This window comes from Euprymna scolopes, chromosome 42, assembly GCF_053919585.1.
Source record: "Euprymna scolopes isolate OS-2025 chromosome 42, ASM5391958v1, whole genome shotgun sequence".
Lineage (NCBI taxonomy): Eukaryota > Metazoa > Mollusca > Cephalopoda > Sepiida > Sepiolidae > Euprymna > Euprymna scolopes.
Genome location: NC_136523.1, coordinates 31,256,294 through 31,269,251, shown reverse-complemented (window position 1 = coordinate 31,269,251; position 12,958 = coordinate 31,256,294). Strand labels below are relative to the sequence as shown.

At 36.9% G+C, this 12,958-nt stretch overlaps 1 protein-coding gene and 1 non-coding gene across 11 annotated transcripts in view; both read left to right on the top strand.

Moving 5' to 3' along the window:
• Positions 1–268: 268 nt before the first annotated feature.
• On the top strand, positions 269–341 carry Trnar-acg (transfer RNA arginine (anticodon ACG)). The gene has a single exon. It is a non-coding gene; the product is annotated as a tRNA-Arg (tRNA).
• A 2,985-nt stretch (positions 342–3,326) lies between these two features.
• The window catches only part of LOC145266992 (coronin-2B-like), a 370,386-nt gene continuing 360,754 nt past the window's right edge, over positions 3,327–12,958 (top strand). For all 10 annotated transcript variants that reach the window (XM_080122885.1, XM_080122872.1, XM_080122882.1 and 7 more), the window contains exon 1: positions 3,327–3,817. In XM_080122885.1, the coding sequence (XP_079979011.1) occupies positions 3,797–3,817 (21 nt within the window). In that variant the 5' untranslated portion in view covers positions 3,327–3,796. The remainder of the gene's footprint in view (positions 3,818–12,958) is intronic.

The following is a 12,958-nucleotide window of genomic DNA, read 5'->3' as shown; positions in this document are numbered from 1 at the left end:
TATTTATTTATGTGTGTGTCTATATATATCAATAAAACTTTCAAACGGATGCACCGAATTGAAAAATTATTTTGTTCCCTGAAAGGTGTGAATCCCTAGATTGTCCTTATCTATATATGGTTTTTAACAAAAACGCCGAGTCACACAAAACCCCGAAATAAGGGTTTGGTGGCCGTTTTGTGCATTATCGAAAAAGTTACCTGCCCACGTCAATGGAATTTAGTAGTGTCTGTATACACTCGCGGTAACATCTTTCAGTATACGGACAGGACTTGTGGCGCAATGGATAACGCGTCTGACTACGGATCAGAAGATTTCAGGTTCGAATCCTGGCAAGTTCGTGATAATTTTATCCAACGTTTACTCATTATCCTTACCCTTAGTTAGGGTATTTTTTATTTTTTCAATGATTTTGTTTTGTGCATATAGGAATTTCCCATATTCTGAGTTCACAAGGTAAGAGTTGATGGGAAGACGATGTTGGGTGTACTCGATTTTGCGTTTGACGGCGTTGTGTCCGCCGACGCGGCACAGCCGCTGCTATAAAATAAACATCTAAGATATTTTGCATCTAAAGTATTTTCTTTTAGCAAAAAATCTGGAAAAGAAGACCAATTAACAACTGAAAACTGAAAAACCATTAAGTAAACATTAATCAAAAGGTACTTTTTTGGTATACACCGACATGACTTCTTGTAATAACGTCGTGGAAAGTCACAGTAATAAGCGCCCACGGTTGGCGTGTGCCCTCTGTAAGGAAACACCGTTACTCGAGCCTGGAACCCGTCCGATACAAAAAAAAACAAAATATGAAAATAAGATGAATGCAAATCTACACGCTAGCAGGTGGCAGTATAAGAAGACCTTTTTACCTTTGAGATGAGTAATTTGTGTATTGTTTTATTAGCGGAGGGGGATGCGAACACCTGGCTTTGCCCGGGCATAAAATACGCTTAAATATGATATTTTAATTTGTCCATATTTTGTATATGCTATTATAAAGTCATGATTTCAAAAGAAAAAAAAAACGGACCCTAGCGCTGCTGCTCTGTGACTTTTAGTTTCGGATGAGACAGAGTGTGGAAATATGGAGACAGGTAGACAGACGGACAGACATATAGCCGTTTATATATTAGATTTATTTGCAAACTGTTATCCTCATCTTCATAGTTGTTGTTTCATCACGTTTTGCCAACTCCTCCTCTGGCCTTCTTCAGGTGATTAACCGCGACGGGATAGGAATGCTGAGTTTTGTAACTTATCCCCAGTAACTACTGCCTTCCATAGTTGTTGTATTTTGTGTGTTTGCTTTTCGGTTTCAGCGAAGAACCTGAACTGGACGGATGGGTGTAATCCGTTCCAGTCACATCTGGCAACCGAATCGAACAAGAAGGACGTTGAAACTCATCCCCCACAGTAAGCATATCTTATGGCTAAATATAAGCACATCTTCATTAAGTCCGGTGAGAGTCTTCCATTCGTATGAATTACCGCACTAAGACTTATCATGGACTTCTGCACTATGCTATCAGTGCGAATATTGGATTCTTTACATCTGAAGGCATCTTATCGACCCCTTCTACGGCTGCAAACTCTTATCTTCGAAGACAGAATGAACAAGCAAATAGTTCCTGTTGAAGAATCAAAGACTATTACCTTTCGAGGTTGTTAACAGTTCTGTTTACAGAGGCAAAACGTGGGCATTCATTCTTTTGTAACCGAGGATCAATAAAATTAGTATCCAATTTTAAAGGTAGGCCTTTGTTGTGAGTGTCTTGTTTTGCTACTGTTCAAGGAGCAAAAAAAAAAAACAGTTAGAAAGATTTCGTGCATAACTTTAGTCAAAATCGTCTGTTCCTTCTTTCATCGGATGATTTCGATTATTGATCATCAATACTTATCATAGACATTCCAATACAAAATCTATCTAAGAACACTGTCAGGTCGTACGGTCGTGTGAAATTTCATAAAAATCAGCACAGCCATTTTCGAGCTCATAGGGAATGAACTCACATACACAGACAAAGTTCTTTTTATATAATAGTGTGCGTGTATATATATATATATATATATATATATATATATATATATATATATATATATATATATATAGTACTACCTGCCTCATGGTCGAGTCACCGGCGACTAAACTGGTTCCCCCACCAGACTTGTTTGGTGAGAAGGGTGGCTTGTCTCCCTGAAGTATTAAAAACAAGACCTTCCAAAGGGCGAATGAACCCTTTTTCGGGATCAACGTGTGTATGTATGTGTGTGTTGGGGTGGAGAGGGCTCCCGTAAGCCGTGGTGAAGGCAACCTTTCTAGGAGAAGCAAATCTCTGATTTAAAAACCATAAAGCGGGAGACCAGTACCCGCATTAAGCTGGTCTGCAGTTTAACTTGTTGCTGGCTATCTTGCTCTTGCTTGTTGCTGGATCTCAACATTTTGATAAAAAATAGTGAAGTAAAGGGATTTCACGTGAATGGATGGTCTGGTTAAAGGTAAAATATCCAATAACGGTAAAATCCAAAAAGGTTGATTAAATTTCTATTTCCACAATAAAATACAAAAGAATCACGTTAATGGAAGATGGTGTAAAGTAATCCAAAAGGCAGAAATCTGTTTACCTATCTGTCTGTTTGCCTATCTGTCTGTTTTTATGAATAAATAAGGGCAGATAACTTCATAAAATTTAAACTTGTGGGCTCAGGTTTGCAATTTTAACGATTTCACATTAATCGCTTAAAATCCTTTAAAATGATGTCCTTTCTTAAAAAAAAATACTTGATCAATTTGCACGATTTTTGGAACATGACATTTAAGTTCTGTGACGGGGACGTATATCATACTGCATTTCCTCTTTTTTTCTTTTTTTTTTTTTTCTTTTTTTCGCTTGAACTGTGGACTTGCGCTATAAACTAATTTCTTCTTAAAAAACTAAAACCTGGGATGATCGACCTAGGACTGAACTATACCTGAACCCGACAGCAATAACAATGCTACTGTCGAATTGATTTATAATTCTACGTTAACATTCATGGTGTTAACATGGGTGCGCATTGACAATTGTCGCCTGGAAATAAATTCCGACGAACGTGTGCTCATATCGTGTGGGTATACGAGGGACTGTGTGTGTGTGTGTGTGTGTGTGTGTGTGTGTGTGTGTGTGTGCTTCCGTGAGTGCGTGCGTGCGTGCGTGCGTGCGTGCGTGCGTGCGTGCGAGGGTTGGGCGTTAAGCTAGAAACGGTCGGAAGTCGGAGGTCGGAGGTCAGGGTCTGCTTACCAATAAACCTCGTTGCACAAGAAGAAAAGGGGGAGGTGACGACGCGGAATTTGGAGAGGCAAAAGAGAAGCCGAGAAAAACGATTCGAATCGTTTTAACACTGACGACAAACCGTCACAAAAACACAGCTGATTTGAAAGAGAGAGAGAGAGAGAGAGAGAGAGAGAGAGAGAGAGGGGAGAGAGGGAGAAAGGGAGAGAGAGACAGACAGACAGAAAAGGCGAAGAATAGAGAGAGAGAGAGAGGGAGAGAGAGTGTGTGTGTGAGAGAGAGAGAGAACAAAAAGAGACAGACAGACAGACAGACAGACAGACAGACAGAGGGAGAGGCAATTGAAAAAGTGAAAGAGCGTGGGTAAGAAAAGAGGAGGAGAGGAGAGAGAGGGAGGGAGAGAGAGAGAAAACTAGTTTAACGTAGTTTTGTCCACTGTTTTTCTAGCGACTGTGTTGGTGTCATTTTCTCTGTTTGGATAAAAAAAAAGTGAAGCTTTGGATTTACCTTTGATAAAGAAAAAAATGACTGAAGGAAGAAAAAAGGTGCGTTGTATCTTATAATTTATTTTTTATTGTTTTTTTTTTTTAGAACGCTTCTATATGTGTAATAAGGGAAAAGTACTGGATTTCAAGTGAAACAAATCGTACTTACATAATTGTCAGATCTCAAATACTAACATATCCAAAAATTACGGAAAACGATAAAATAGAAAAATAATTATGAATGAAAAAAGAAAATTGTAAAATGAAGCGAAATCACTATATTACGCTTACTAAAAAAAAGAGACGAGTTGACAGGGGCGATAATTAAGTTCTGTCGTTTACGTGACGGGACGAACATAATTCAAAATGTCGGACGAATTTTATTCCTCATCTAACTTTACGGAAAACTATTTTTCATTAATTATTATTGTTCTACCTAATCGGTTTTCGTAATTTTTGGATATATTACTATTTGCGACATGATAATTACGTAGGTACCATTTGTTTTACTTGCAATTCAATATTTTTTCGTTATTATAATATAGAAATATCTTTTTGTTCATTTTTTAATTTTGTATTTTTTGTAGGCGACTAAATGAAAAAATGAGTTTTGAAAAAAAAAAATCAACGAAAAAAAAATAAAACAAAAGAAGCCCGCTTATCATGCACAGTGTGCACACACACCCTTTGCCTAATTTTGTGAAGCATTCCAGATATGTATCGCGTAAGGGTTAGCGATAAGCTTAGGATAACAATTAGAGTTTAGTATTAAAGGGCCTAGGGATCAATTTCGTCAATTCCAGTTGTCGGGCACACACTCAAATCATTGAATCTTTTTGACACGATAGTAAAATGTAGAATAAACGCCACCGTAAAACGCATCGCAGAATAGTGAATCTGCTATCTGTATGAGTTTATGTGGCAGCAGAAATGATTTTTTAATGCATGTGGCGACATGTATATATTCCATTCTTTTGCATAAATAAAAACATGGTGAAAATCTTTCTGTCAAACTCGGGAATCTGTACGGAATTTCGAACGGAACTTTTATTATTTATTAGCATGTCGCCCGGTGTTGCCCGGTCGTAAAATACGCATGAATATTATATTTTAATTCATACAGAAACTGAGACATGTGCATGCGCGTATAATTTTTTTTCTTCTAAACAGTTCATTTCTTATTAAGTACAAAAAAAAAAAAATACTCCAGCTGAGATCGAAACCAAAACTAAAAGATAGTGAGTCAAGTATGATAACCATTAGGCCAGCTTGACACGATCTTTACAAAGTGTTTTCAAATACTTATTCTTAGCATAAGTAATTTATTATGTGAACAAGTTACGCATGCGCAGTCGTGAAACAGTTGACAAACATAAAAATCAGATCACTCCCACGTACCAATTTGTCAATTTTGACCATTTTGCAGTCCTTTTTTTTTTTCAGGATGAAAACCGATTAAAACGTTTTCACATGTCTGAATGCCAACTTTCAAGGCTGTAGACCAAAAATTCGTTGAGTATATAGGTTGAGAAATATTCTCCCACACACATTCTCACTTTTATATATAGATTATTTTTGTGTATTCATTTCTTTTTTTTTTTTTTTGTATTCATTTTCTTTTTTTTGTATTCATTTTTGTGGACTGTTATCCTCATCTTTATAGTTGTTGTTTCACCACGTTTCAGCCAACTCATCCTCTGGCCTTCTTCGGGTGGGTAACCATGACGAGATAGGAATCTCCAGTAATTACTGCCTTCCGTAGTTGTTGTTGTCTCACCATCTTTTGCCCAACTAATCCTCTGGCCTGCTTTAGGTAGGATTGAAACAATGCTCACCTGGAACCGTAGCGACCCAAAGCTTCTATCTACTGCGCTACGGGCCCGAACCCTTTATTCAATCAACAGGGTAACATGCTCTCGTTCTGTAAGCCATGACCATGGATTAAATGATGAGTTCCATTCGAAATTCCGTGCAGCTTCCTAAATTTGTCAAAAAAGCTTCCCCAGTTCAACAAGATATACATAAAAAAGATTGGATGTTACGAAGACTGAAACGTAGATGAAAGCCTTTGTTTGTTTGTTCTTTTATTACACCCCAAAACCTGACCAGTTAGGGTTGAGGACATACGTTGCATGGATAGAAATTATATGAGAATGCTACGATGGATGTGTAATGTTAGTCTAAAAATGAACTCAGTTTTGATGACTTCAAAATGAGATTAAACCTGGACAGTATATGAAGATGTGTGTGGAAGTCACCACTTATCAAGGCCCGGAGGCCACTCAGGGATAAGGGTTATTGTGTGTACAGTAATCAAGTACCTTGTCGTTTTCAGCAACGGCTCTTCAACTTAGGGTCGGAGTTTAGAGTAATGTTTATCATTGTTATGATCAGCATTCCCGAGTGGGCAATGAGCATTTATTACCCAATCATCAGGATTGTCAGAAATAGATCCAAAAGTGAGGCTTGCTGGTCCTGCCGATCTGGAAGACGAGTCGGGGTTATTACTGTCTGTGTCAGGGAGTTCCCTTTCCCTGGCACAGACAGTAACATATAGCAAAGTTATGGATGACGTTACGAGCTGTGTCAGTGTAGTTAGAGAAGTCAAGCCAATTTCTGTGGTTTGCGTTTAAGTCACCAAATACATGTATTGGGGCGCTAGAGTCAAGGGAGAGTGCTACATCTATGCTGTCAGAGACATGATTGATTATAGTACAGTCCTGGGTTGACGGAGAATGATAAAGAAAATACAGATTGCTAACGCTATGTTGTAAAGTTAGTTTAAAGCACATGAAGAGCTGGTCACCTGATTCTAGTTTAGATTCCCTAGACATGGGGAGGGTGTTACGAATATAGACTCCAAGTCCGTGCGTGTGCCTGTCAGAGTCCTTACGACAAAGTGGAAGATAACCAGACATATTAAAGATGTAAGATGAGATGGAGGAGTGCAAGTAAGTTTCACTTAGTGCTAATATATCCGGGGAGTTTGCTAGGAGAAAGGATTCTACATCATCTTAGTTAGTTCTAAGTTCTCGGATATTTGTAAATGCAAGCCACAAGGGAGGAGGCGAATTGTTTGAGTGTGTGTCTGGTTATTATTATTGATCTATATATAAATATGATAGTGTGTGTGTGCGTGAGGACACTTCTCAACCTATATACTCAATGAATTTTTGTTCTACAGACTTGAAAATTGGTATATAGGATATTCCGACATGTGGAAAATTTTTAATCCGGCTGCCGAGGGGTGAAAATTAAAAAATTGGTACGAGGGAATAATCGAATTTTTATCTGTTTGCTAATTTTTTTTCACAAATGCGCATGCATAGTTCACATTATAGATTACTTGCATTAAGAATAAGTAGTTTGAAAACACCTTTTAAAGATCGTGTCACGCTGGTCTAGTAGTTATCGTACTTGATTCATTGTCTGGAGGTTTTGGTTTTGATCTAAGCTCGAGTGTTTTGTTTTTTTCTTTTTTTACTCACACGAAATGAACGTTTTAGAAAAGAAAATGCATAATATTAGCATGCATATGTCCTGTTTCTGTATGAATTAAAATATAATCTGCATATTTTACGACCGGGCAACGTCGGGCGGCCTGCAAGTATAGTATAATTTTAGAGATGCGAGATACACCTCTGTTTATCAATAGTAAACGAACACGCAACACAGAAAGGAGAGCAAAACGTATTTTATAAAACAACAACGAAATGGTTTATTTCAGTGGCAAAAAGTTGGACAGTGTTTGAGTGAGGAAAAGGAAAAGTTGAACGATTTTCGGCTGTCGAAGGTTGGCCAGTAATTATCTTTAGGCAAAGATCGTCAATGCTGGAGCGTCCAGTGGACGAGGACAGGAGAGAGAGAAAGAAAGAGAGGGTGCGGAAGCTCGATAGATAAATAGACAGACAGACAGACAGGGTAATGTATTTCTTCGATTCTTTCTGGGTTCTCTCTGCTGACTGTCAGAACGACCATGATTCCCACTGTATGGCCAAATCGTTTAGTAGGGACATTGAATCACAAGAACAAATAAATCTTTATTTGAATCATGACTGAAAATCGTCAGTGCTGGAGTGTACAGTGGACGATGACAAGAGAGAAAGAGAGAGGGGGGAGACAGAGAGAGATAGAGAAATATAGAGATAGAAGAGAGAGAAGTAATGTATTTTTTCGATGTTTTCTGGGTTCTCTCTGCCTACCGTCAGAACAACTATGATTCCCAAATAAGATACAGAAGTTCCCTAGAGAACAGATGAAATCAATTTGCCCAGCAAGCTGATTGGTCAGTGTGTGACTAAATCACTTAGCAGAGACATTGAATTGTGAGAGAAAATATTTTGTTATTTTATTCATTACTGCTACAGAATATAAAGATTATTTATAATATAAAGTAAAAGTAAAAAAAAAAAACAAATACCCACAAAGTTGGTATTTTCTTAATCGCTGTTGCTCTGGATGAATAATATCTAAAATTTAGGGAAAAAATGATTCTTTGATTCTAAACTGATACAGATTTAATAAAGGGGATCTGTTTTCTAGCCAGCTTATGTACTAACTAAAGTGAAGTACTTCTGATTTTTTAATAAAGGAGTTAATTCCTTTATGTTGTCTCAAGAAATTTATAAAAACAAGCTGTGTGTGTGTGTGTCAAGGAAAAGGAATGGGCTATGTGAAGAAGGAAGAGGGTGTAGAGAGAAGGAGGAGAAAAGAGATAAATACAGAGGTAAAAATGGAAGTTTTAATAGAAATATATTACACTTTTTGTCCCGAGCAACACAGGGTTGCCACGCTAGTTCTTATATGAAAAAAAAAGACTTATTATTTTCCATCTAATTTACATACGTGTTCGACTGTGACAGAGTGACTCACATCGAGGCAGGTGAGCTTTTGTATATAATGAAAGAAAGAAAAGAAAAAATGCTTATCAGTGCAATACAAACGATTTCAAATAGAGAAACTTCCCTTTGAGTTGAAATTCAAAACCGAGTTTAAAATTTCGACGATCACGAAACGAGATATCAGTCGCCGGTGGGGTTGGGGGGGGGCGTAGAGGAAGGGGAGGTAATAAGAACAAAAAAGGTGTTTCTGTCACGTGACTAATTTTTTCTTTTGTCATTTTTTGAATGGTGTGATGGGTGGGGTGGGGGACAAATACCTGAGTTGCTAAGGAAACAAATATGTTACGTACGTGCCGGTGGTTTGTTTGTTTTCATGGCATACTGCACATAACACACACACACACACACACACACACACACACACACACACACACATATATATATATATATATATATATATATATATATATATATATATATATATATATATATAAGTGGCCTTGCAAGGCTACAGGAGACACAAAATTCATCCGAAAGCAAAAAAACAAAACTGAAGTTAACCTGCCAGGACACCATATATACAAATGTAGGTAAATTTGGGCAGATTTTATTGGTTTGAATATAGGGTCTTTTTTACCAATTGTCATAAAACTTTAACCACAGAATAGTATTATAATCTTCAAAAAGCCCGCAAATTCTCATGTAGTTTCGTCCCATAGAACCAAAGATATGAGCATTTAAATATTCAATTTGGCTACAAGTATCTCTCTCTCTCTCTCTCTCTCTCTCTCTCTCTCTCTCTCTCTCTCTCTCTCTCTCTCTCTTTATATATATATATATATATATATATATATATATATATATATATATATATATATATATATAGTAATTAGAGCAATTTGCTTTTTTACGCTCACAGAAATCACTTTGCGATTCAATGACCACAGGAAGTGAAGCATTGTGTGTATATTTGCTTAATCATTTGTCAGTGTGTGAATCTTTTTTTTTTTTTTTTACATAGGAATCACCACTTATGAAGGCCCGGAAGCCACTTGAGGATAAGGATTAATGGGTATACATTAGTCATTGTGATTATAGCGTAGTAAATATAAGTAGTGGGAATTTTGTAAATTGGATTACTTAGGGGGACGGTTCATCAAGAACTTGTTTACGTTGGACTTGAAGGCAATCAGATTGTAGTCAGCTGGAAAGCAGGCAAACGGAAGATAATTCCACGGACGTGCAGTTCTAAGAAAGAAGCTTTGTTCTACGTTTGTTCTACGTTTAGTTTTAGGCACGGATAAAGAGTGTGGGAAATTGTTGATAGTGGTTCTGGCTAGACGAGTGTTTTTCTGGTGATGGGGTAGGGGCATAGATTGAAGTTCAGATGAGCACTTGCCATGAAAATAACGATAAAGCAGAGACAGGCTCACAACGTCTCTTCTGTGGGAAAGATGATGCAGGGAAGAGAAAAGTGCATACCCCACTAAGCTACAAAGTATTTTGAACTCTGTCAAGACATGATAAGCTGCTTCTAGCAGCTCCTGCCCAGATGTGGCAACAGTATGCCATCGTTGGCTGTATCTGGCTTTTATATAGGTAGAAAATTACATCAGGAATGAGATATTTACTGGAGTGGTAGAAGGATACCACCATCTTTCCAGCGACTTTGACAATGGATTTGATATACGTGTTCCATTTCCGATCGAGAGTAAAGGTCAAGCCCAGAAGCTTGTCAAAACATCCAGCCTCCCCAAGATGAGAGCCATTCATTTCAATTGATGACAGCTGGGCATCAGAGCGTTGATGATGTAAAGATAGAAGCTTGGTTTTTGGTTGCCTAGGTCTTCAAGCAATCGAAACAGTAAGGAAACTCATCCCCTATAATAGGAAGGTATAATTAAAGAAAATTGTAAGGTTCTGAACAATCAAATCGAGCCGCGTTCTACCATAAGTCCATAAAAATACTGGATCTGTTAGAGTTCCCGCACATAATTTTTTGTGTCTATACAAGAAGGAATTTCTGCTCCTTGTCTGCAAACATTTACAGTTCGAGACTTATACATATTAGCCACCTACCGAAAACTCTTCTTTTTTTCATCTTAGATTCATCATACAGATTACCTAGCCATCGGAAACTCTTCTAAAATTAAACATGGTTTTCAATTCCAAAGATATTTTCAGTGAATAAATTGTTCGTTAAAACAAGTTAAACTCTTTCCTGTTCGTAGAATGTCCAAAGTGTGGAAGAAAAATAAGACAAGTATTAGAGGTGCATATGTTTATATGTTTGAGTTTTTGTGTCATAACGAATGTGTGTGTGACAGGGTAATGTATCACAGTGTGTATACTTATTTAATCATTTGTCAGTGTGTGTGTGTGTGTGTGTGTGTGTGTGTGTGTGTGTGTGTGTGTGTGTGTGTGTGAATCGAGTAGTTGTTGATATCTTCTAGCCTTGAAGGGTCAGAGGTTGGCGTAATATCGTTCTCAGTCTTTTTTTTGTTGTTGTTGTCGAGTTGCCGCTTTTATTGGAATCATTTAGTTAGTTGTGGGAATAATTGTTTCAAACGAGTGGGAATCATTATCATTGGTTGTAACTCATGAAATTCACACCTTTATGTGAGATAATAATTCACCATTATTATTATTTCGAAGATGACTTACTGTAATTCCTTACATATCAACCGAAGCATCTCATTATGGGTGTGCCGCTTGATGAGGCGCCCTCCCCCACCAAGATTTTAGGTTGAACTGTAACGTAGTAACTGCAAGCAATAAACTTACCCTACCTGACTGTAACTGTAATGTGCGTTGTCTGAAAAAAAAAAAAAAAAAAAAAAAAAACAGGACAAGAAATTGATAAACACTGTGTTGAAATTTTAATTTTTGTGTTGAAAAATAAATGCTGAGCTCAGCGTTTAACCAATCAAAATATATGTAAAAACAACATTCACAGCCGCTGCCACTTCTAACAATGTAACTTCTGACCTTCTTCATGCCTATCGTTTTGAATGTGGAATTTTTTATGTCGAACTTATATGGAATTTCGAACAGAACCATTTATTTAATTCACGAACTATGTCTTATACCTTTGTCAATGAATATATTTACAAATAATAAATCAATAAAAATTAAATCCCTATCTATTAAATACATCTCAAACGTCTATGTGTGTATGTTCGTACGCCAGCTAGAACTTTTTTCATCCGCATCATACAGGCACCAATGCAGCATTGTTAGAAAGAGCGATCTCTCAAACAAAAAATATATTTAAAAAAATGGAAAAAATCGTCCATTATTTCATGTAGAAATATTGTTTTGTGTGAAGGGGTTCAGATAAAAACCTTGCTTTCGGTGCGATTTGCAAACCACGCATGTGCTAATCGTCGATACGTTCTTTCGTTTTAAATAGCTAAATTTTCACGTTATAACATCACGCCACTCTGCACGTCCCTGTAGAAGTGCGTATGTTTATATGTTTGAGGTTTTGTGTCATAACGAATATGTGGCTGACAAGGTAATGTAGCTTAGTGTGTACAATTGTTTAATTATTTGTCAGTGTGTGTGTGTGTGTGTGTGTGTGTGTGTGTGTGTGTGTGTGTGTGTGTGTGTGTGTGTGTGTGTGAATTGAGTAGTTGTTTCCATCCCTTGGTCATTTAGTTTACATAGTCCTGTGGAAAATATTGTTTCAAACGAGTGGGAATCATTATCATTGATTGTAACGTGGAATTAACACTTTGTATGTGTACTAATAATTTTTTTATCATTATTTCAAGGTGATTTGCTGTGATTGTGTAGACATAGTACAAGCCTGTTAATCTGCATGCCTCCTATTTCTACTCGATACAGAAAGGGAAAAAATGAAATTTATTGAATGGATTTATGCCAATGTTTTTTTGTTGTTGTTGTTGTTTGTTTTTTTTTCTCGAATTTTTGACCGATTCTCGTAACTCCAAATGAGAAAACATCATGGCGACATTTTTGTTTTCGTTTTACATAAGTGCTCACCACAATTTATGTTTTACACTTTAAAGACACTTTAAAATCAATTAAAACACCAAAACTTTCCAAAGTAGATGCATGAGTAACTTATCTGGCCTTTGGTAACATTTATCTGTTATATATTTGTTTCTTTAACACTTTTTCGTACCTCTATCTATTGTAAAACAAATCCGAAGAAATGGATTCCATATTGTTCATTGTAAAAGTGTTTCTTCAAAACGTCTGATGAGAGGCTGTTCTTGTGAAAAGTTTCGAACGATATAGGGTTTGAATTTGTCCGAATGGTCTTGAAACAATTGTATCGAACGATGAAATACACTATTTGTTGCTATCAATCCATTCTTTGATGTCTTGATTT